This window comes from Mustela nivalis, assembly GCF_964662115.1.
Source record: "Mustela nivalis genome assembly, chromosome: 5".
In the NCBI taxonomy this organism is placed as follows: domain Eukaryota; kingdom Metazoa; phylum Chordata; class Mammalia; order Carnivora; family Mustelidae; genus Mustela; species Mustela nivalis.
In genome coordinates, this window is record NC_139024.1 from 67,685,215 (window position 1) to 67,706,002 (window position 20,788).

General features: G+C 37.5%; 1 protein-coding gene across 5 annotated transcripts in view; it reads left to right on the plus strand.

Moving 5' to 3' along the window:
- Positions 1-20,788, plus strand: part of LOC309865213 (pantetheinase) — a 47,228-nt gene that overhangs the window by 21,996 nt on the left and 4,444 nt on the right. For 4 of the 5 annotated variants that reach the window (XM_082731434.1, XM_082731433.1, XM_082731437.1 and 1 more), the window contains 5 exons: positions 3,837-4,086; positions 5,389-5,519; positions 12,188-12,380; positions 13,391-13,682; positions 14,119-14,477. In XM_082731434.1, the coding sequence (XP_082587560.1) occupies positions 3,874-4,086; positions 5,389-5,519; positions 12,188-12,380; positions 13,391-13,682; positions 14,119-14,477 (1,188 nt within the window). In that variant the 5' untranslated portion in view covers positions 3,837-3,873. Of the gene's footprint in view, positions 1-877; positions 899-3,836; positions 4,087-5,388; positions 5,520-12,187; positions 12,381-13,390; positions 13,683-14,118; positions 14,478-20,788 lie in introns of those variants that run through there. The other variant, XM_082731436.1, reaches the window with a different exon arrangement.

Genomic DNA, 20,788 nt, shown 5'->3' on the forward strand with positions numbered 1-20,788 from the left:
GGAAATTGTATGAAACTTTTAGAAATTTGATATGTCCTGGTATGTTGTTATCTTAAAATGTTAAGTGTCACAAAAATAACCAAATTTCCTTGTCAATTACATTGTAATGAATTTTAATCAGATTTTTAATCATGGGCATTTTTAAAGTCCTTTGTCATTTGTAGACAGTTACACTTTTACTCAGATGCTTTTACAAAAACTTCCTGCAACTGTGTTTCTTCCTCAATGAGAAAGAACCTTGAGTATAGGTTTCTGAAACCTTAAGATCATAAGACTAAATTTGTTAAGAATTTCTGGAACTAGTAGAAAAACCAGATTCAAGCAGAAAAAAGATTAATAACATGAGACTAAATGAACTGAGGACAATTATAATTTTTTAAAAGATTTACTTATTTATTTGTTTGAGAGAGAGAGAGAGAGAGAGAGAGGAGTAGGGGAGGAGCAGAGGAAGAAGCAGGCTCCCCACTGAGTAAGGAGCCCATTGCAGGGCTCGATCCCAGGACCCTGAGGTCATGACTTGAGCCCAAGGCAGATGCTTAACTGACTGAGGCACCCTAGGATGATAATAATTTTTATGACTTTCTTGTTTGAAACATTGTTGATCTTTTAACGTTTTATTTTTCCAGATTTAAGCAAACGTCCTCTTAAGCTAATTGTGACCTGCAATAATATGATAAAATAAGAACTTTTCAACAAATTAAAATACTTACTTTTTCTTTCTGTCTTATCCCTCCAGAATTTTCAGTGTATATTCTTATATTTTCATGGCAATGTTTTCATTTGCATAAATTCAACAAGAATCTGTTCTCCTTGTATCAGCACATAATTGGAAACATTGATTATATTACTGAGGTTTTGATTGGCATGTCATATTTGAGGGAAACCTGCAAAAACTTAGGTATGACCAGACAGCATTAAGGAAATAATGTTGGTTATATGGAGCCAATAAGGCCCCTTGAAAAAACAGCCTAATACCTTGCTTATGGGGTTGCTAGCAACCTTATAGGTAAAGGACATCACTTCTTGGAAGGTGCAGGAACCTCAGGCTATTTTGCAGATCTCAACAGAGAGGAATTAACCCGAATCTAAAGGTATTATAGCCAAAGTCTGATGGCAAGTATTTGGCTTGGCTTCTGACCTTGAGAGGCTGTTAAAAGTTCAATGTAGAGATTCTCTGTAAAAAGTTCCAGCAAAGCAGATTTAAAAGAGTATATATGATCAGTTGCTATTCTTGCAGGCCAACATTGGTTTCCCCCAACCTTGGTTTATTTTATAAACAAATCAGTCTTAATTTGGCTATCTTTGGTAGAATGATAGTGATTATAAAGAGGAAAATTATGTTTTCATAACACACCTTTATGGATATTGGGTTCTAAAACAGTTCTTTATAAACAAAACTAATTTTTTCTAGGTGCCTTCAGTGTCTGGCCACAATTCCTAGTTATCATCTCCAATTTTTTCCCATAATTTTGACTGGAATCAATTCATAAATAAACTTCCCCTTTTCTTGAAGCCTTGCAAACTAATACAAACAACTTCATGTAAACTTGAGTGAAATCATAACAGCTCATTTATAGACCATCTTCATGCCTGTTGTTCTGTGGGAGCAGAAGGGTCACCAGAGACATTTGATGTACAAACTGAAAGTCTTCCAGATTACCACTGCCTGCCCTCACCCAGTTTGAAGATGCATTTAGCCTGACATCTAGAAATCTCCACTGACTACTCAGAAATCAGAAACCAGTTTTATAATTTATCTAATCTTAACCATTGCTTTTCTTCTGCTTTCATAAAAATGCCTCTTATTTATTATATAATTAATGCAATCCTAAGTTTAACTTTGAAAATACATAAGCATCACAGCCTTTTGACTTGAGTTTTATTAAACTAACCTATTGTCAGAAATAAAAGACCACTGAAGTGAGATAAAACAGTCTGCCAGCTCAACTTCCTTTGGAAGTTTCAGAGGAGGGAATCATAGGGACCAAGAGCAGGCCACCCCAAAATGTGACACTTTAGCATATTGATTATTTTAAATAAAAGTTACTTAAGAAACAACCTATGCAAAAAGAATATTCTGACACCCCATCCGCCAATGTTGTTTCCCGAAAACATGAAATAAATCTCCTGGTGCAAGCCTGTCCATATTGAGAGGTAAGGAGATCCTTATCCCCAGAGACAGAAAATTTAGAGCCAAAAAGGCCATATAAACAACCCCTGTTACTTTTATTAATTTATTACCCCAGCCCAAACTCTGCTTAGAATTCCTTACTCAATGAAGCTCCTCAAGTTAAGTTTTCTTTGACTTGTCGATTCTTCACAGATCTATTGTCTGTTTGTCTAAAAAGTATGAAAACTGCCCACTTTGGTTATTTCTTTAGGTCTCAACTTCATTTGGGGGCCTCCATGCACACTCCATAAAATATTACGTTTTCTCCTGTAGATATGTCTTATGTCAATTTAATCTCTAGACCAGCTGGAAGATCCTGAAGGGTAGAAGCAAATTGTTTCTTCCCCACCAAGACAATTTCCCCAAGCTCTCTCCTCTGTAAGAGCAGAAAGGCTACTTTTCAGGAGTTTGGCTCTTGGTAGGTGGCTTAGCAAAGCTGACCCAGTGACAGTACTGATCAGGGGACACAGCTCAGGTACCACAGTAGGGACTGATGGTCCCCAACCAGTTACTGTTTCAGCCAATAGTGTTCTACTCCAAGAACTGGTTATTCATCTGAAGACCTTCTCTTGATGTAATATATGCTACATAGGCCACAAATGATAGATTGACTAGGTGGTAACACATGAGGACAGGGGAAGGGTTATTTAGTCCAGTGATTAAATTTCTGTCATGTGTTGAGCCTGAGCTTCTGGGCTGCGACCTCCACTAGTGCTTCTCAAGTTCTCCCTCACTTGAGACAAGAAGGCTAGGAGGGCTGCAGTTTCAGTTTGAAACTTCCCTTTCCTCAGGTTAATTAGGCTCTAGTAAATAGTTTCCCTGGAGGCAGCCTTTTGTTAAGGAGAACAAAATGCTCTCCTTTTGTTAGGAGAACATTGGGCATATTTTCCCCCTTCCCCTCTAGGAAGCATGATGCAGAGGATTTGTTTCCACTGTTCTCCCAGGGGATCTGTAGGGTTCTTAGAGGTAAAGCTCACAAAAGTGTGATGGCCTCTCTGATACTGGGACCTCCCTAAGTATTTTACTCTTAAGCTTGTCCACACAGAGTGTCTGGCAATTAGTCAGTGGCAGTTAATGTGGTCATACCAGTTCTGGCCCCAACCACCTATATCTTAGAAAGTGACCTCATTTGGAAACAAGATTGTTTCAGATAGAAGTTAAGATGAGGTCATTCTGGAATAAGGTGGGCACTAAACCATATGACTCTTGTCCTTTTAAGAAGGGGAAATTGGGATTCAGACATGCATACAATTAGAGTGCCATGTGCAGACACAGGGAAAAGGCAGCCATTTATGCAGAGAGAGAGAGAGAGAGGGAGGTCTTGAACAGATCCTTCCTTTGCCGTCCTCTGGGAGAACCAACTCCACAGACACTTTGATCTGAAACTTCTTGCCTCTAGAACCATGAGATAATAAATTTTTGTTGTTCAAACTGCCCAGTTTTGGGCACTTTGTGATAACAACCCTAGAAAACTAAAACATACCTATCCTTATTAGATCCTCACAGATCCTTGCAGTAAGAGTCCTTTGTTATGTAAGATTTGTTTACATCTGTGTCTACAATGCAATACCATAAGGCTTGCTTAGAATAGATTTTGTAATGTATTTATAAAGTAACAGTCCAGGAAATCACATGATTAATTGTGTTTTCTCTCTGTACATGTCAGGACTTGCTCTGCTCATCAGTGGTCATCAGATTTCAGCATGATCACCTCTAAGTTGCTGGCTTATGTGGCAGTTTCAGTTCTCTGTGTCTTCAGAGTCAGCTCCCGGGATACATTTATTGCAGCTGTTTATGAACACGCAGTGATATTACCTAATGCCACCCTGATACCAGTGTCCCATGAAGTGGCATTAACATTAATGAACCAAAATCTGGATCTTTTGGAGGCAGCCGTCACTTCAGCAGCAAATCAGGTACCATCTCTCAGGCATGCTGGATTCCACCAGGAGAAGGGGTAGGGTCTTAGGAAGCAGGATCCCTATCAGGTTTGGTTAATACTTTTGGAAGACATATGTGTCAGGGTAGCCAACAACTTTGTTGTACAATCAGACTCCTATCTCCTCCTCAAAATTATTATAGCTGGGGTTCCCACATAATGAGACCAAGTTAAGAAAAGAATGGCTTCATCGTCATGAAGGAGGCAGCAGACCGTTGAGGAACTTGCTGTACATTCAATGACTTAGTTGCTCTATTTTACTACACATGGAGAGTGGAGGACAAATGAGTCAAGACCGGATGCTCTGCTCAGAGTATCAGTAGCCTTGATACACTTTTGTGCTCCTAAGCTGTGCAGGTTTTTGGATTAATTCATAACATCAAAATAAAGTTAAGTTGCAAACTACTTAACAAGATGTATTATGTACTTCATACTTCATTCTAATTATAGATTAACTGTATATTAATGCATATAAGTCCTGAGTTGAATGAATGGTTAGGTATAAGTGGGTGGTTTGAATGGATATGATTGAAACAAGGTATTTGTAGATCAGGTGTAGAGGAGGACTTTGCGAAGTGGGATGAGTCACGACTACATACATATCACTGATATCTACCAATACATATTCTTAGACAATACAAACATTTTAAAGATTAATAAGAATTCTGAGGTTCTTTTTTATCCTTAGTAGGACTATTTTCTTAAAGGCTGCAGCTTTCAGGGTGACTCTCCCATATGAAGGTGCCCAGGTGCATCTGGGGTGTACCTCTGGGCTTGGCACCTTTAAGGGGAATCAGTGTCTGAGTGCCCTCCTCCTGAGAAGCCAGAGTCACTTTTGCAGGGTACAGAGCAGGGAGGGCTGGAGTGGAGCAGGAAGTAGAACAGAGACTTTGAGCATAAATCAATTCCATGTCACCCGGGTACAAAATCTACCCAAAGTCCAGGGAGGGGGCCAATTTTAAGAAGAGTTGGGTTTATGCTTCACAACGGCAGTGGATAGCAACCCTGTGAATAACCATAACCTCTTGATGTTTATGAAATAATGGAAACATAATATAGAAATGGTGATGTGGAATTAGACAAGGCAATTGTGCAAAGAAAATAAATTTTAAAAATATAGAAAACAAAAGATTAAGATTGAAAGGAAAAGAAAAAAAAAAAAAAAAAAGGCCTGGATGGCAGTTGCTCATCCACCCAGTTCCTCAGGGCCCCTTACAGACCCTGTCTTGGATTCTTTGCTTCTCCGAGAAATATTTTAATTAAGCTACATTTTTAACAGGGTGCAGATATTATTGTGACTCCAGAAGATGGTATATATGGCTGGAACTTTAACAGGGAAACTATCTACCCATACCTGGAGGATATCCCAGACCCTGGAGTCAACTGGATCCCTTGTATTAATCCCAGAAGGTATTAATCCCAAACAGGTAGTAGACAATCCAATCATGAACATGCACTTACTTTACCTGGGAGGACTTTTTAGTAGATCACCGCTTAAGATCCACTATCAACTCTAAGTTCAAGATAGTTCTATTTTTCCTCTTCTGTGGATACATTTATTAGGAAAGTGATAGGAATTGTGAAATCACAGAAATCAGTGCTGGAAGGTAACAAAGAAATCATCAAATTCTACGTGAATATATTTCCATTGAGGGAAGAAATCTGGAGAGACAATAGCATAACTTGCTTAGGGTTACAGGGGTAGTTGGTTAGCAGGAGAACCAGAATCAAACTCTAGTCTTCTGACTTCTTCTTTTTTTTTTTTTTTAAGATTTTATTTATTTATTTGACAGAGATCACAGTAGACAGAGAGGCAGGCAGAGAGAGAGGGAACAATAGCTAGCCCCTCAAGATCCTGGAGACCTTGCTTCCTTAGGGACTTATATCATCCCTTATCCCCTTTGTCCTTACCCACCGCTGAGTCCATCCTACTCTGCCTTTAAAAACTGTCATCTGGTTCGGTGTCCAAGTCCCTACTCCGCTGTGCTGGGTATACTTGGGCCGAAGCTTAAGCTTGTCAAATAAACCCTTGTGTGATTGCATCGGTGCTTGGCTCCTTGGTGGTCTCTCGGATGCGAAAACTCAGGCATAATTGTGTGTGTGTGTGTGTACATATTATGTACAGATACTATTCTGGACAGTAGGTGGACAAAATACATTAAAAATCTATCTTCTGGGAGATTATATTTTAGTGTGGGGAGATAATAAAGAAAAAAGATAATATCTGTTTAGTTATCTATTAATCTATCTACATATCTATGATATGTAGTAAAGGTAAATGCTGTGGAGAAAAGGAGGATAGGCGGATATGGCAGCCAGCGTGGGGCCTTAATTTTTGGTCATCAGTTGTCTTTATGGTGACATCTAAGCAAAGACTTGGAAGAAATGAAGGAGCAGGTCACATAGGGTCTAACAAAGGTTTTTGTAATCTTTCCTGGATATAACAAACAGTCTGAAAAATGTAGTTTAAATATATATATTTAAATATATGATGCACTTCCAGGATTAATACAGACAGGAGGGAAGTATGTAATCAATGTTTAAGAAATATCAATACCAAATATATACTTCATGTACCAATATATTCTGCCAGTTGTGGTGATCTGAAAAGACTTCGGCTAAATATGTTTCAAGGTTTGATGCGTTGTGTTTACATCTGTCTTTCAGACATTAATTGAAGCAAATGAGAGAGAGGAACTATCATAGTCATTTTTTTATGTAATGCATTAGAATAATTCTTTGTAGTTTCTCATCCTTCTTGGTCTTTTTCAAGGATATATTTTTGTAGATAATTGCTATGGTTTTGCTTATATTAATTGTACCAATTAGTAGATTTGATACTCAAAGCTTTTACTACTATTGCCAGCAGATGGCACTAAATCTCCATACATTCAACAGTTACTTTACCCTTCTCAGCTATTCTTCAATAACCTATCTGCTATTAACCATTTATTACTTAAAGGTTGTGCCAATAGAGTTTATTAAATATGGCTATAATGTTACATGTAGTGGGTTTCAGTTTTGAGGATTGCATTTTAATTGCTTTATTGGGACAACTACAGTCAACATGATAAAGAATAAAGAAATCAGAGGCACCTGGATGGCTCAGATTTCTTAAGCATCTGCCTTTGGCACAGGTCATGATCTTGGAGTCAGGTCCTGTGGTTGAGCCTCAGATTGGTGTCCCTGCTTCTCCCTCTCTCAGCCTATTCCCTGCTCATGTAGTGTTCTCTCTCGCCATCTTTGTCTCTCAAATGAATAAATAAAATCTTAAAAAAAAGAATTTAAGAAATCAATTAACAAGTGTTCCAGTATTTCCATTTTCCCATACTGTCTGGCACTGCCCTAGCCCAATTCTTGTTGCCTTTAATCTGAGCCAATGCAACAACTTCTTAATGATTTCCTACATTTAGTCTCTTAATCATTCTAGTACATTCTATACCCTAATGGCCTATTATCTTAAAGAAAATTCAGATTATGTTACTTCTCTCCTCAAAATCTTTTTCTCTTAAATTTGAAAGAAGTTTTTTAAACTTCTTGTGCTGAGCTCTACCTTTTATGACCCCACATGCATCTTTTAAAATTCCCTTTTTGCTTTTTCTACCTACCAATGCCTCTGCTCCAACCAGATTGACTAGTTCCCTGAACAAGGTTTCCCTTTTCTTAACATCCAAGGGTATTTTTTCCTAATTTTTTTTATTGTGGTGAAATACACATAATATAAAGTTTACTACCTTAACCATTTTTAAATGTATAGTCAGTGGTATTAAATTCGTATTGCTAATTCAGCCATCACCATCTCTCACTTCCAGAACACTGTCTGTCTGACAAAACTCAAACTCTATGCCCATTAAACAATAACTCTACCTGTGCTAATTTTGGCAGCACATATACTAAAATTGGAGCAATACAGATGATTAGCATGTCTCTTGCACAATGATGACTTGCAAATTCCTGAAGCATTCCATATTCCTAGAAATGAAAAGAGGAGACATTACAAGTGATACCACAGAAATACAAAAAAATCACAAGAGACTACTTTGGATAATTATATGACAACAAATTGGACAATTTAAAATAAATCCATGGATTTCTAGACACATGCAACCTACCAAGACCAAATCATGAAGAAATAGAAAGTCTGAACATAGCCATACTATCTCAGAAAGATATCCGCTCCCCAAGGGAGTATTATGTCTCCATCAGAAAGGATGAATACCCAACTTTTATATCAACATGGATGGGACTGGAAGAGATTATGCTGAGTCAGATAAGTCAAGCAGAGAGAGTCAGGTATCATAGGGTTTCACTTACTTGTGGAGCATAAGGAATAACACAGAGGACATTGGAAGATGGAGAGGAGAAGTGAGTTGGGGGAAATCAGAGGGGGAGACCAACGGAGAGACGGTGGACTCTGAGAAACAAACTGAGGGTTTTGGCGGGTGGGGAGAATAGGTGAACCTGATGGTGGGTATTATGGAGGGCATGTATTGCATGGAGCACTGAATGTGGTGCATAAACAATTTTGGAAGACTAAAAGAAATAAAATGGAAAAAAGGAGAAAAAGAAATAAATAAAATCTTTTTAAAAAGGGGAAAAAAAGATATCTGCACCCTTATGTTAATTGTAGCATTACTTAAAATAGCCAAGACATGGAAATAACCTGTATGACCAACAGGTGAATGGATTAAAAAAAAGTGATATATACATATATTCAATGGAACTTATTTAGCCGTGAGAAAGAAAGAAATACTGACATTTGCAACAACATAGATGAACATTGAGAACATTAAACTAAGTGAAATAATCCAGGCAGAGAAAGACAAAAACTGTATGATCTCACTTATATGTAGAATCTAAAAATGCTGAGCTTACAGAAGCAGAGAGAATAGTAGTTGACAGGGGCTGGTAGTGGGGGAAATGAGGCACAGTTGGGCAAAGGGTATAAAGTTCTAAGTAAGAGGAATAAATTTTAGAGGTCTAATGTATAGCATGATGACTTAACAATATTGTATTGTTTACCTGAAAGTTGGAATGGGAGTACATTTTAAATGTTCTCACAATAAGAACAATAAAATGGTACTTATGCTAATTAAAAATGTGCTAACCTAATTGTGGTAAACATTATTAAAATATACATGTATCAGATCATCACATTTTACATTTTGAACTTACACAGTGTTATAGTGTTTTATTTCAGTAAAGCTGGGGAAAGAACACAATAACTCCCAATTTCCTCATCTCTGCAGCCCCAGGCAGCCATCATATTACCTTGTATATCTATGAATTTGATGACTATAACTACTCTAGTTACCTTATAAGTGGAATTGTATGGTTTTTTTTAAACTTTTTGTAATTGATTTATTTCACTTAGCATAATATCTTCAAAGCTCATTCATGTTGTGGCATGGGTCAGAATTTCCTTCCTTTTTAAGTTGAATAATATTCTACTGTGTATATATGCCACAATTTGCTATCTTTCATCCATTGATGGAAACTTGAGTTGCTTCCACATTTTAGCTATTGTGAATAAAGCTGCTGTGAACATGAGTGTACAAACATATCTTCAAGAGACTACTTTCAGGTTTTTGAAATCTACCCAGAAGTGTAACTGCTGAATTATGTAATGGTTCTATTTCTAATTTTTTGAGGAACTACCAAACTGGTTTCCTGGCAGTTCTTTTCCTGACCACATCATTTTTATATTTCCAACAATAGTGCCTTTGTGTTCCAGTTTCTTCACATCCTCAACACTTGCTATTTTCTATTTTGTTTTTTTTTAATAGACATTCTAATGGGTATGAGGTGATATTTCATTGTGGTTTTGATTTACATTTCCCTAGTGATTAGAGAGTTTGAGCATCTTTTCATATGCTTATCAGCCCTTTGTGTGGCTATCTTTTTGGAGACAAGTCTATTCAAGTCTTTTGCCCATTTTAAAATCAGATTGTTTTTATTGTTGAATTTTAAGCATTCTCTTGTATTTTGAATTATTAATATATAATGTCTTTCCCCAAATCTTATAATCTTTTTTCTTAATTTAAAGTCTGTTTTGTCAGATATTAGCATAGAGTATCTTAATTTCTCCCTCATATTTGAACAGTGTTGCAGGATACCATATTCTTAGTTGACAGGTCTTTTTTCTTTCAGTGCTTCAAATATATTGGCCCCTGCTTTCTGGTCTCTAGTGTCTGATTAAAAACTGCTGATAATCTTATTGGGGAATCACTTACCTCTCGTGGCTTTCAACATTTTTATTTTGTCTTTGGCTTTTGACAGTTTGATAGCAATGTGTCTTGGTATGGGTGTCTTTGAGTTCATCTTTCTTGGAGATCATTGAACTTCTTAAATCTTTATATATTTGTGTCTTCAAATTTGGAAAATTTTTGGACACGATTTCTTCATATAATCTCTCTGACCCTTTATCTCACTCTTTTTGGACTCCTCTAATCTGCATATTATTCCACTTGATGATGTCTCACAGGCCCCTTAGGCCTTGTTCACTTCAATCTTTTTCTTGTTCTTTTCTTTTGACTTGATCACTTCAACTGGCTTAACTTTAAATTTATTGATTCTTTCAGCTCAAATCCATCTTTGAATCCCACTAGTAAATTTTTCATTTTAATCATTTTTAATTTTCAGCTCCAGAATTTCTTTCTGCTTTCTCTTAGGTTTTTCCACCTCCTTATTGATATTTCCATTTTGTTCATATATTATCTTCTTGACTTTTTCCACATTTGCCTTTAGTTCTTTGAGCATCTTTAGGATAGTTGTTTTAATCGTTAGTCTAGTCTTTAGTCCAGGTTTGTCATCTGGTCTTTCTCTAGGATGGTTTCTGCAGGTTTATTCTTTTTTAATTTTTTTTATTATTTCCCCCCCTTAGAGTGGGCTATCCTTTCCTGTTTATTTGTATATATTATGCTATTTTTGTTGATAAGTTCATATTTGAATCTGAAAATGTGATAACTCTGAAAGTCAAATTATACCCCCAGGGTTTACTGCCTTTTGCTTGCTTGTTTGTTTTGATTCCTGTATACTGTTTCTGTGCTAGGCATAAGCTTGATGTGTAAACTTAAGATCTTTTAAAGCATTGTCTTAGACTGTGTCTCCCTGAGAACATGTGATGACCTTTAAATTCTCCTATATATACGATTGCTTTTGTATGTCTTAGTCCTTAAATGTCTGACTTCAGAAAAAGAAAAGGAAAAATTAAGGAAGAAGGAGAGAAGCAGCTCTGGCTCTTTAATTCCTCTAGAAATTACTTCAGCCAGTAGGGGAAGGACTTGCAACTATATAGTGGTGATGGTGCTGGAGTGTAACAATGGCTGCCTGCCCCCGTGTTTGCTCTCCATGATCAGAAGCAGTTATCAGTGATGAGAACGCAGATCTCTGATATTCAGAGAACGGATATTTGGAGTCCAACCTGGGTTTGTAAGCTGCCTGCATGGTGCTCCAACGTGGCTGTCTGCATGGGCCTGGGTGTGGGGTAAAGCATGGGTAGCCACTCTTGAGCTAAGAGCTAAAATTGACTCAGCTTTTCCCTTGGAACTTAGAAGCCTTGAAATAGACTCCCAGATTTCAAAATAGTTATCCATCAGATTCTGCCAGTACAAATACTGTCTGGGTAGAGGCATGTATTTCTGATGCTTCCTACTCTGCCATCTTCCCAGAATTCTAATTCCAACCTGTTACTCTTTCACTTGAAATATTTTTTTCTTTAATTCCTCTTTTTTGCCAGGGTTAGTGAACAGAAGATGTGTATCATTGCCCCCAAATATCTGAGATGTGCCACACATAAGATAAACACATAGTGAATACATTATTATAAATGATGTTAAATGCTATTATGAAAAAAATACATGGCTTAGAATCTTATCCTAGAATAGTTTTCCTACAGCCAAATTTCCACAAGCATGTACTTTCTCTGAAATCTATTCTTGTTTTAATCCTTCTCTTCTATGATGTTATTTAGAATTATTTTTGTGTATATCACATAATAGGTTCAGGCAATATAATTCTGAATTTTATTAAAGGATAAGCTTCATTTTTGCTTTCCTTTTCTAATGAACCTGTATCAGGTTTGGCTACACCCCAGTGCAAGAAAGACTCAGCTGTCTGGCCAAGGACAACTCTATCTACCTTGTGGCAAATATTGGAGACAAGAAGCCATGCAATGCCAGTGACTCTCAGTGTCCCCCTGATGGTCATTACCAATACAATACTGATGTGGTCTTTGATTCCCAAGGAAAACTGGTGGCACGCTACCATAAGGTAAAATTATTTATAATTTTATAACAAAATTTATAACAAAATAATTTTTTTTAAGATTTTATTTATTTATTTGACAGAGAGAGATTACAAGTAGGCAGAGAGAGAGAGAGGGAAGCAGGCTCCCTGCCGAGCAGAGAGCCCGATGCGCGACTCGATCCCAGGACCCTGAGATCATGACCTGAGCCGAAGGCAGCGGCTTAACCCACTGAGCCACCCAGGCGCCCTAATTTTTGTATAATTATAATTTTGTATGATTTTTATTTATAACAAAATAATTCAGTTCAGCTACTGAATATTTAACAAAATAAAGTGGACAAGAAGGAAAAATCATTAGTGTTGATAATAAGCATACTTTAGAAGCAGAATAGAGACAATACATAGAAAGTAATGATTAGGTATGGTAAGCTCCTAAAAGAAGATCGAAGGGTTTTCTGTGCATTTACAAACAGGAATGTGTCTGTAAGTGTATGAGAATCAGCAGGAGGTACCTGTATAGAAATACAATGTTGCCTTTTAGACCTTGTCCTTTTGAAGACATACCCTGGCAAATGGGTCAAGCCAAGAAGGAGAAACTACCCACCAGACACTTGATTTTGAAGAGAAAGGAGCAAAGAAAGTTGTTTGTCCACAGAAAATAGTTAAGTGTTCTTGGCAAATAGAAGTTATCTATTTCACTTCTATGTCTTGTAGTATTCAAGAGGGTCTTAAAGCTTTGTGCAGTGGCAGTATCATAGCCAATGAGGTTTGTTCGAGACGTGATTACTGCTAATCAAGAGGGTCTTAATAAATAGGGATTCCCATCGACATATCTATAAAATGTGGAGGTTGAGCCAAATGCTCTTATCAGCTATAGTAATCTCTGATTCTCTTACACTTTTTCCCTGTGAAGACAGTGCTCATGGATTAAATTGGCACTAAGAGATATTGGCTTGCACTTTTTCAGACCCAGTAACACACAGGCTGGCTTCTGAAAGGAGAATTTTACTCCCTTCATCTTCTGTTTATTACAGCACAACCTTTTCATGAATGAAAATCAATTCAATGTACCCAAGAAGCCTGAGGTTGTGACTTTTGACACTGTCTTTGGAAGATTTGGCATTTTCACGTGCTTTGATATACTCTTCTATGATCCTGCTGTTACTCTGGTGAAAGATTTCCATGTGGATACCATAGTCTTCCCAACAGCATGGATGAATGTTTTGCCACATTTGTCAGCAATTCAGTTCCACTCAGCTTGGGCAATGGGCATGGGGGTCAACTTCCTTGCATCCAATATACATCACCCCTCAAACAGAATGACAGGTAATGTGTAAACTCTAAGATTTACAAACTTTAAGTAATCAAAAAAGTAAAAGAAAAAGTAATTTTTTTCTAGCTAACATGTACTCCTTAATGTTTTCCAACTCTTAATTTTTGCATATCTAGCTGGTGACATACTGTAGAATCCATCTCAGTCTAAATTGTTTTGTAGATTTATTTAGTTTTATTCAACTTACATGCACATTTCTTCTTTTTTCCTCTAAAGTTCACCACTTCCTACATGGAAGTTTCTCTTACTGGCTTTTTGGTACCATACTCTGTTGGATTTCCTCTCACTTATTGTCCTTCTCACTATATTTTACTGAAATTAATGACATAGATAGCTTAGAGAGAGAGAGTAAATGGTAACAATAAAATAAAACAAACAATAACAACTATGCAGTCCTTTTTTCACTTCCATTTCAAATATCCCTTTCAGGAAGTGGCATCTATGCACCTGATTCTCCACAAGTATTTCATTATGATATGAAGACAAAGAAGGGAAAACTCCTCCTCTCAAAACTGGATTCTTACCCACACCGCCCTGTAGTGAATTGGACTTCTTATGCCAGTAGTATAAAAGGGTTTTCAGCAGGAAATCAGGAATTTAAAGGTACTGCCTTTTTTGATGAATTCACGTTCCTGGAGCTCACAAGAGTCACGGGAAATTACACAGTTTGTCAGAAAAAACTCTGCTGTCATCTAAGCTACAAGATGTCTGAGAAGAGAACAGATGAAGTTTATGCCCTAGGGGCATTTGATGGACTACATATTGTCGAAGGGACATATTATTTGCAGGTAATGATCATTTTGGTGGCAGGGGAATTAACCAGATAAAATACAGGACACCTAGTTGAATTTTAATTTCACATAAACAATGGATTATTTTTATTATAAGTATGTCTCACTTTTGAGGATACCTGTACACTAAAAGTTTTGTTTTGTTTGACATTAAAATTTAGTTGGGCCTCCTGAATGTTTGCTAAAACTTGAAATCCTAGATGTCAGTCCATTTTAAACTGGCTGGAAAAAAGGCAGAAAATTTATTTACGGTACCTGTATTTAAAATGATAATCAAATTACAGATGATTTTAATGGATGATTAGCCTCTGGTATTTCCTGCCTGAAGAAATTTATCCATTTTCTTTATATGTTCACTGAAACTTAGCTTGTTTCATTAACTAAGTATGTCTTGGAAACGTATAGGGTTGACCTCTGGGATATGTGGTAGAATAGTTTATTACTGCAAAGCTTTGGGTATCTCACAGCCCCCAACACTAGAGGAGGAACTATTTATAGCCCAGTGAGGTGTCACTCCTAAGAACAACTTTCATCTTCTCATTCTACTTGCCTCTTCCTGATCTATCTCCCAACTGATTTCAGGGCTTCTTGCTTACAATTTCAGCTCCATCCAATCTATTTCCTACACTCTAATTCTAAAAATTACTAAAAGCCAGGCGCCTGGGTGGCTCAGTGGGTTAAGCCGCTGCCTTCGGCTCAGGTCATGATCTCAGGGTCCTGGGATCGATTCCCTGCATCGGGCTCTCTGCTCAGCGGGGAGCCTGCTTCCCTCTCTCTCTCTCTGCCTGCCTCTCTGTCTACTTGTGATCTCTCTCTGTCAAATAAATAAATAAAATCTTTAAAAAAAATTACTAAAAGTTATTTCTCATTATTTCATTCTCTTGCTTAAAATTCCTGCAGGTTTCTAGTTGGTTTCTAGTTTCAAATTTCTTAACAAGACATACAATTCAAATTCTTAAAGTGTGCCTTTTCCTAATGTCTGTTCTCTTCTGTCATGTCTACTCACATGTGCCCTGGGGTTCTCTCTTACTGAGACATTTCCTCATCCCCAATGTGTGGGCAACTGCAGACCCTCGGGATGTGTTGTTTCTTTTATCTGTGATGGCCCCACCTACTCATCATTCACAGTGCTTTTCAGATGTTGTCTTCACCAAGAAGGCTGGCCTAACACTTTCTTTAGCATGGCTCCCACCTCTGGGGCTAAGTGCTTCAGACATCCTATGCTCAGTTTTGTCAAGGGCATATTATGTGAAATTTTGCAAGGTTGTCTGAGACTGAACCTTTGAGTGCTAGAACTGTGCCCACTGTGCAGTATTCTGTTTGCCGCTGCATGATGAGACTTTACGAATGCTCGCTGATTTGGTAAATGACGCACTTATTGACAGCCTACTACATAGTAGATATATATTTGGTGCTAATGATACAAAGAGGAATAAGTAAAGGCCCTCTTCTTGAAGCATTTAGTAGCGAGGAAAGACATAATGAACAAATGATGTCAGGGTAGGTTGGCATGGAGAGAACGTAGAAAGCACATTTTGTTGTAGGAATACTAAGAAGCAGTACCTATCCTAATTTGGGGATTCAGGGAAGTTTCTGGAGACATGATGTATGAGCTTATGCCATTATCCAGATGAAAATATCAGGAAAAAATTCTAGGTGGAGTGGAGTATGAGCAAGGGTGTGGATGCTCAAGAAGTAGGGTATGCGGGTCAGTGATACTAAGGTGTATTGTGAGAAGCAAGAATTAATGGAAGATGAGCCCAGAAGCAGGCTCACATCTGACAGCTTCTTACCTGTCATTCCTAAAGTTTGGACTTTTCTTTCTGGGTAATAGTCTTCTACTGGAAAGTGTTCAGCAAGGGCATGATGTGGTCAGATATGTCATTGAGTAGATCACTAGGGCAGCACTGTGGCTGATGAAACTAGGGCAAAAGACAAGTTAGATTATTAAAATGGTCCTAGATAGTCTCTACCAAGAGTAGTGTTAATAGAAGTGCAGGGTATGGAGTCAAGCAAGAAATAGAAAACTTGACTTGTAGCCAATTTGGTACAGAGCAGGAAAGCATGGGCACCTGGATGGCTTAGTCTGTTAAGCGTCGGCTTCTGGCTCAGGTCATGATCCTGGAATCCTGGGGTCGAGTCCCACGTTAGGCTCCTGCTCCCTGTTTCTCCCTCTGCCTTTCACCCTTTTGGTGCTCTTTCTTACTCTCTCTGACCCCAAATAAATAAATAAAATATTAAAAAATAGAACAGGAAAGCAGAATGAGGGGATTAGGTTTCTGGCAAAAGCAGCTAGCTGGGTGAATGTAATTCTCTGACAGGTCAGGATGCTAGAGGGGGAGCAGATTGGATGGCAGTGGGGAAATGCTCAGTTCACTTTGGATGTTCTGGTTTTGAGGTATTTACGGGACATTCAGCTGGAGCCACAGTACTTGATATCACCAGCAGAGCCTGGGGCAATACCCCAAATCAAATATGTTAATGTCTGCTGGAAAACATGGGACTACTCATCCTAAATAGCTTAAAAAAAAAAAAAACATAGCTTTATGTTGGTTCAAGTTAGGTCTCAGTGTCAAATGTGCTACACATCCTTTATTTAATTTAGAGAAGCTTGGTCTTAGAATTGAGGATGAGGGAGTTTGGTGTTGTATTATATTCATAATCTCCCAAAGTCTGTGATGATATTTAATGCTAGAAAAATCTCTGTAACACCAAAATCTATTTCCTAACTAATGAGAGAAGAGAAAGAAAAGGAGATAAGGGTACAAAAACTCTGCATCTTGCCACAGAGATTTCCCGAGTGTTCTAGAGTAAATTTTAAGGATGTGGGGAAAGAAGGTGCTTGTAGCATTTTCTAGAGTAGAAAATGGCAAAAGATTGGGTACAGATTTATAGTAGTTGTTATAGAAGAGTGGGAGAATGAGCAGTCTACATATTTTAAAGAATCATTGGGTAACCAATGAATAAAGAAGGAATAAACTAAATGAAAGAAGTTCATTGCCTTTACCCAATATACTTAGGAAACTTTCTTCTTCAGATTGCTTTCTCTACCCTTTGCCTCTCCATTTCCTCCCACCAAGGTCAGAGTCATCCAAATCACTGGCCTATCGCTCTTCTAGAATATAAAGCTATTTCCCAACAGGGTAAGAAACTAGGGATAACAACTCTACTAAAAACCAAAGATTAAGTTCAGGGGCTCAACACAACAGGGTGAGAACATAGATTCTGGAGTCAGAAGTTCTGGGAAATGGTTACGTGGCCTTGAGCCAGCCTTTTAGCCTCTCTAAACCTCCGGTTCGTCATAATACATAGATTATCTTCATTCACCAAATTTTTATGTAATGCTTTCTGTGTTCAAGCATTTGATAGAGACTGAAGATATTAAGATGGAGTAAGACAGATATAGTCACCGTCTTCATAGAACTTAACACTAGTGGGAAAACAGGATTGAGCAGAAACCTAAGAAAATCACTAGTTAATTTTAGTTGGTGACCAATGCCACAAAAGGAAACTACTATGGACAATTAAAGCATATAACTGGAAGATGTAACCTAGTTCTAAGAGGGGAATTAGGATAATTAATAATAGAATTCTTTAGAGTTTTTGGCATGTTTGATTTCATAAATGTAAAGGGTTTAGCACTATGCCTAGCACCTAGAAAGTCCTCGGTAAATGTTAATTATTATTATTATTGTTAATAAAAGTAACATAAGATAATTATCAGACCTATACCATCAGGTTTTATTTACATAAACACTGACTTCATTGCAAGCAGCTCCTGATTCAACTCTTGTATTTCTTTAGTCCTTCTCATAGTCTCAATGTCCTATCCCTTCCCACTACCTGGATTGGTCCTATCACTTCTTTCTTCATTTTAATCAAAATAATGCATGAACATAACTAAGAAGACAAATAGCAATGAAGGCTTGTAAAACACTAGTGCCTTCCATAATCCATCTAGTCCTCTCTCTGAAGGCAAAACTTTTTGAATCTTTTAGCTGTTTCTTCTTAAATTTACTCATCTGACACCATCTACCTGGAGCTAATGCAAAATCCACAGATTAAGGGCTCGGTCCCACAAGACTGGTCCCTTACCCACTTGAGGCTCCAATTGCAAGTCTAGGTTGTCACCTGTGCTTCTGACCTGACTGACTATAAATCAGGTGTTCCCATCACCCTTGCCTTGGATTTGTTAATTTTCTGGAATGGTTCTTAGAACCCAGGAAAGTGCTTTATGTATTGCTAAGAATTTATTGCAGAAGATATTTTAAGGAATATAAATGGACAACCAGAGGAAGAGATACATAGGGCAAAATCTGAAAGTATCCCAAGCATAGAGGTTTCTGTCTCCATGGAGTTTGGTGTGTTCCACCTTCCTGGCTTGTAGATAAGGCATTTTTGTTTGCCAACCTGAAATCTCTCTGAACCCCATACTTTAAGGATTTTTATGGGGGCTTCATTTCATGGACATGATTGATGAAATCATTCACCACTGGTGATTAATTTAACCTCTAGCTCCTTTCCTCTGCAGAGACAGAGGTAGGGATGGTGAGGCTTAAAGTTCCAACTCTGTTTCCATCCTGTGGTTATTTGAGGCTTTCCAAAAATCTCATCATTAACATGTACTCAGGTGTGGTTGAAAGACGCTCCATTATGAGTAACAAAAGCCCCTCCTTTCACATTTCCCCTCTTATCACTAAGGAAATTCCAAGGACTTTTGGGCCTTCTATGTCAGGAACTAGATAAAGACCAAATATGTATTTATTACTATAAATCGCAATACCACACACTTCCTTTGTTGTTGTACGTTCCAGAAAGAGAACTTTCTGAATGGGTGATAAAACTGAATGGGTGATAAAATGTTTTCAACTTACAAGACTGAAAATGTCTTTCCTTTCATATCTGATGGAGTATTTTTCTAGGTATGGAATTTGAGGTCACTGTATTGCTACTGTGAATTCTTGAGTTATTTTGATTCCTGATCTTTTGTATGTGTGTCTCTCTTCCTCTGGGTCTCTTAGAAACCATTTAGAATTTCCTCCCCTCCATTTCTTTTTCTGGAACTCCTATTATTGGGATCATGTGTCTTTTGGATTGGTCTTCTAATTGTTTAATCTTTTCTTTGCTATTTCTTTTCATTTTTTTCCATTTACTTTCTGATAATTTTTCTCCTTGATCTTTAAAGGCTTGTGTTAAGTCTTTAATTTTCACTGACATGTTTTTTTTTTAAATTTTTATTTTTTAAAAGATTATATTTATTTATTTGAGAGAGAGGCAGAGATAGTGAGAGAGAGCGTGAGCAGGAAGGGGAGGGAGAAGCAGGCTCCCCAGAAAGCAGGGAGCCCACTGCAGGACTGGATCCCAGGACTCTGGGATCATGACTGGAGCTGAAGGCAGATACATAACTGACTGAACCACCCAGGTGCCCCCATGTTTTTATTTTTCAAGAACTATTATTTTCTTTATAAGGTGTTTTTTTTTTTTTTTTTTCCCTTTACTGATACTGTGTTGTGGATACAGTTTTTTATCTCTCTGTGGCTATTAAGGAAATTTTTTTTTTCTTGAAGCTTCTTCTGCTTAAATACTCTATTTTTTACTCAAGTTTCCTGTATCTACTTGTTTTGCTCTCTTGTGTTAGAAGCTGTCCTCATATGGTAACCCTTTAACATTACCAAAAACTGACTGATACTTGCCAATTTTTAGCAATTTTTTGCCTTCGTGCTACCTTTACCTGAAAGCAAATTGTATCCCATCTTAACACACTTGCTCTAAAGCGTGTACTCTCCAACTTCAAAAGTAGAAGCAGGGAGACCAGTTAGAGGCTATTGCTTTAGTCAGGCAGGTGGTAAACGTGGCTTCAAAATGCTTGGAAGATGCAGTACAGATAGAATTCAATAAATACAGATCTTCCTTTTGTGGACTTTGCATCGACATAATGAGATGACTCATAGATGACTCATATACTTAGATTTTACATTCAAATTACGTAGTAGTATAGTGTAGTATAGTTTAACTGTGTAGTATAGTAAGAACTTTTTCAGTTCTTGCTCAGATATAAAGTATGTAGCTTTTCCAATTCATAGGGATTGCCTCTAGATCAACTCCAGGGTTCATCACAGATTTAAAGTTGTGCAAAATAGACAAAAACAGAGAGATTAAACTCCTGCCTAAATTTAACCTTTTTTTTAAAAGAAATAGAACACTTGATTATTAAAAGCATTGCTAGCTTGAACAATGAGGGTATAGTTCATGGCTATCAACCAAAGGTCTGATTGTTTCTTTAAGTGATTTAATCTGTTTGGCTGAAT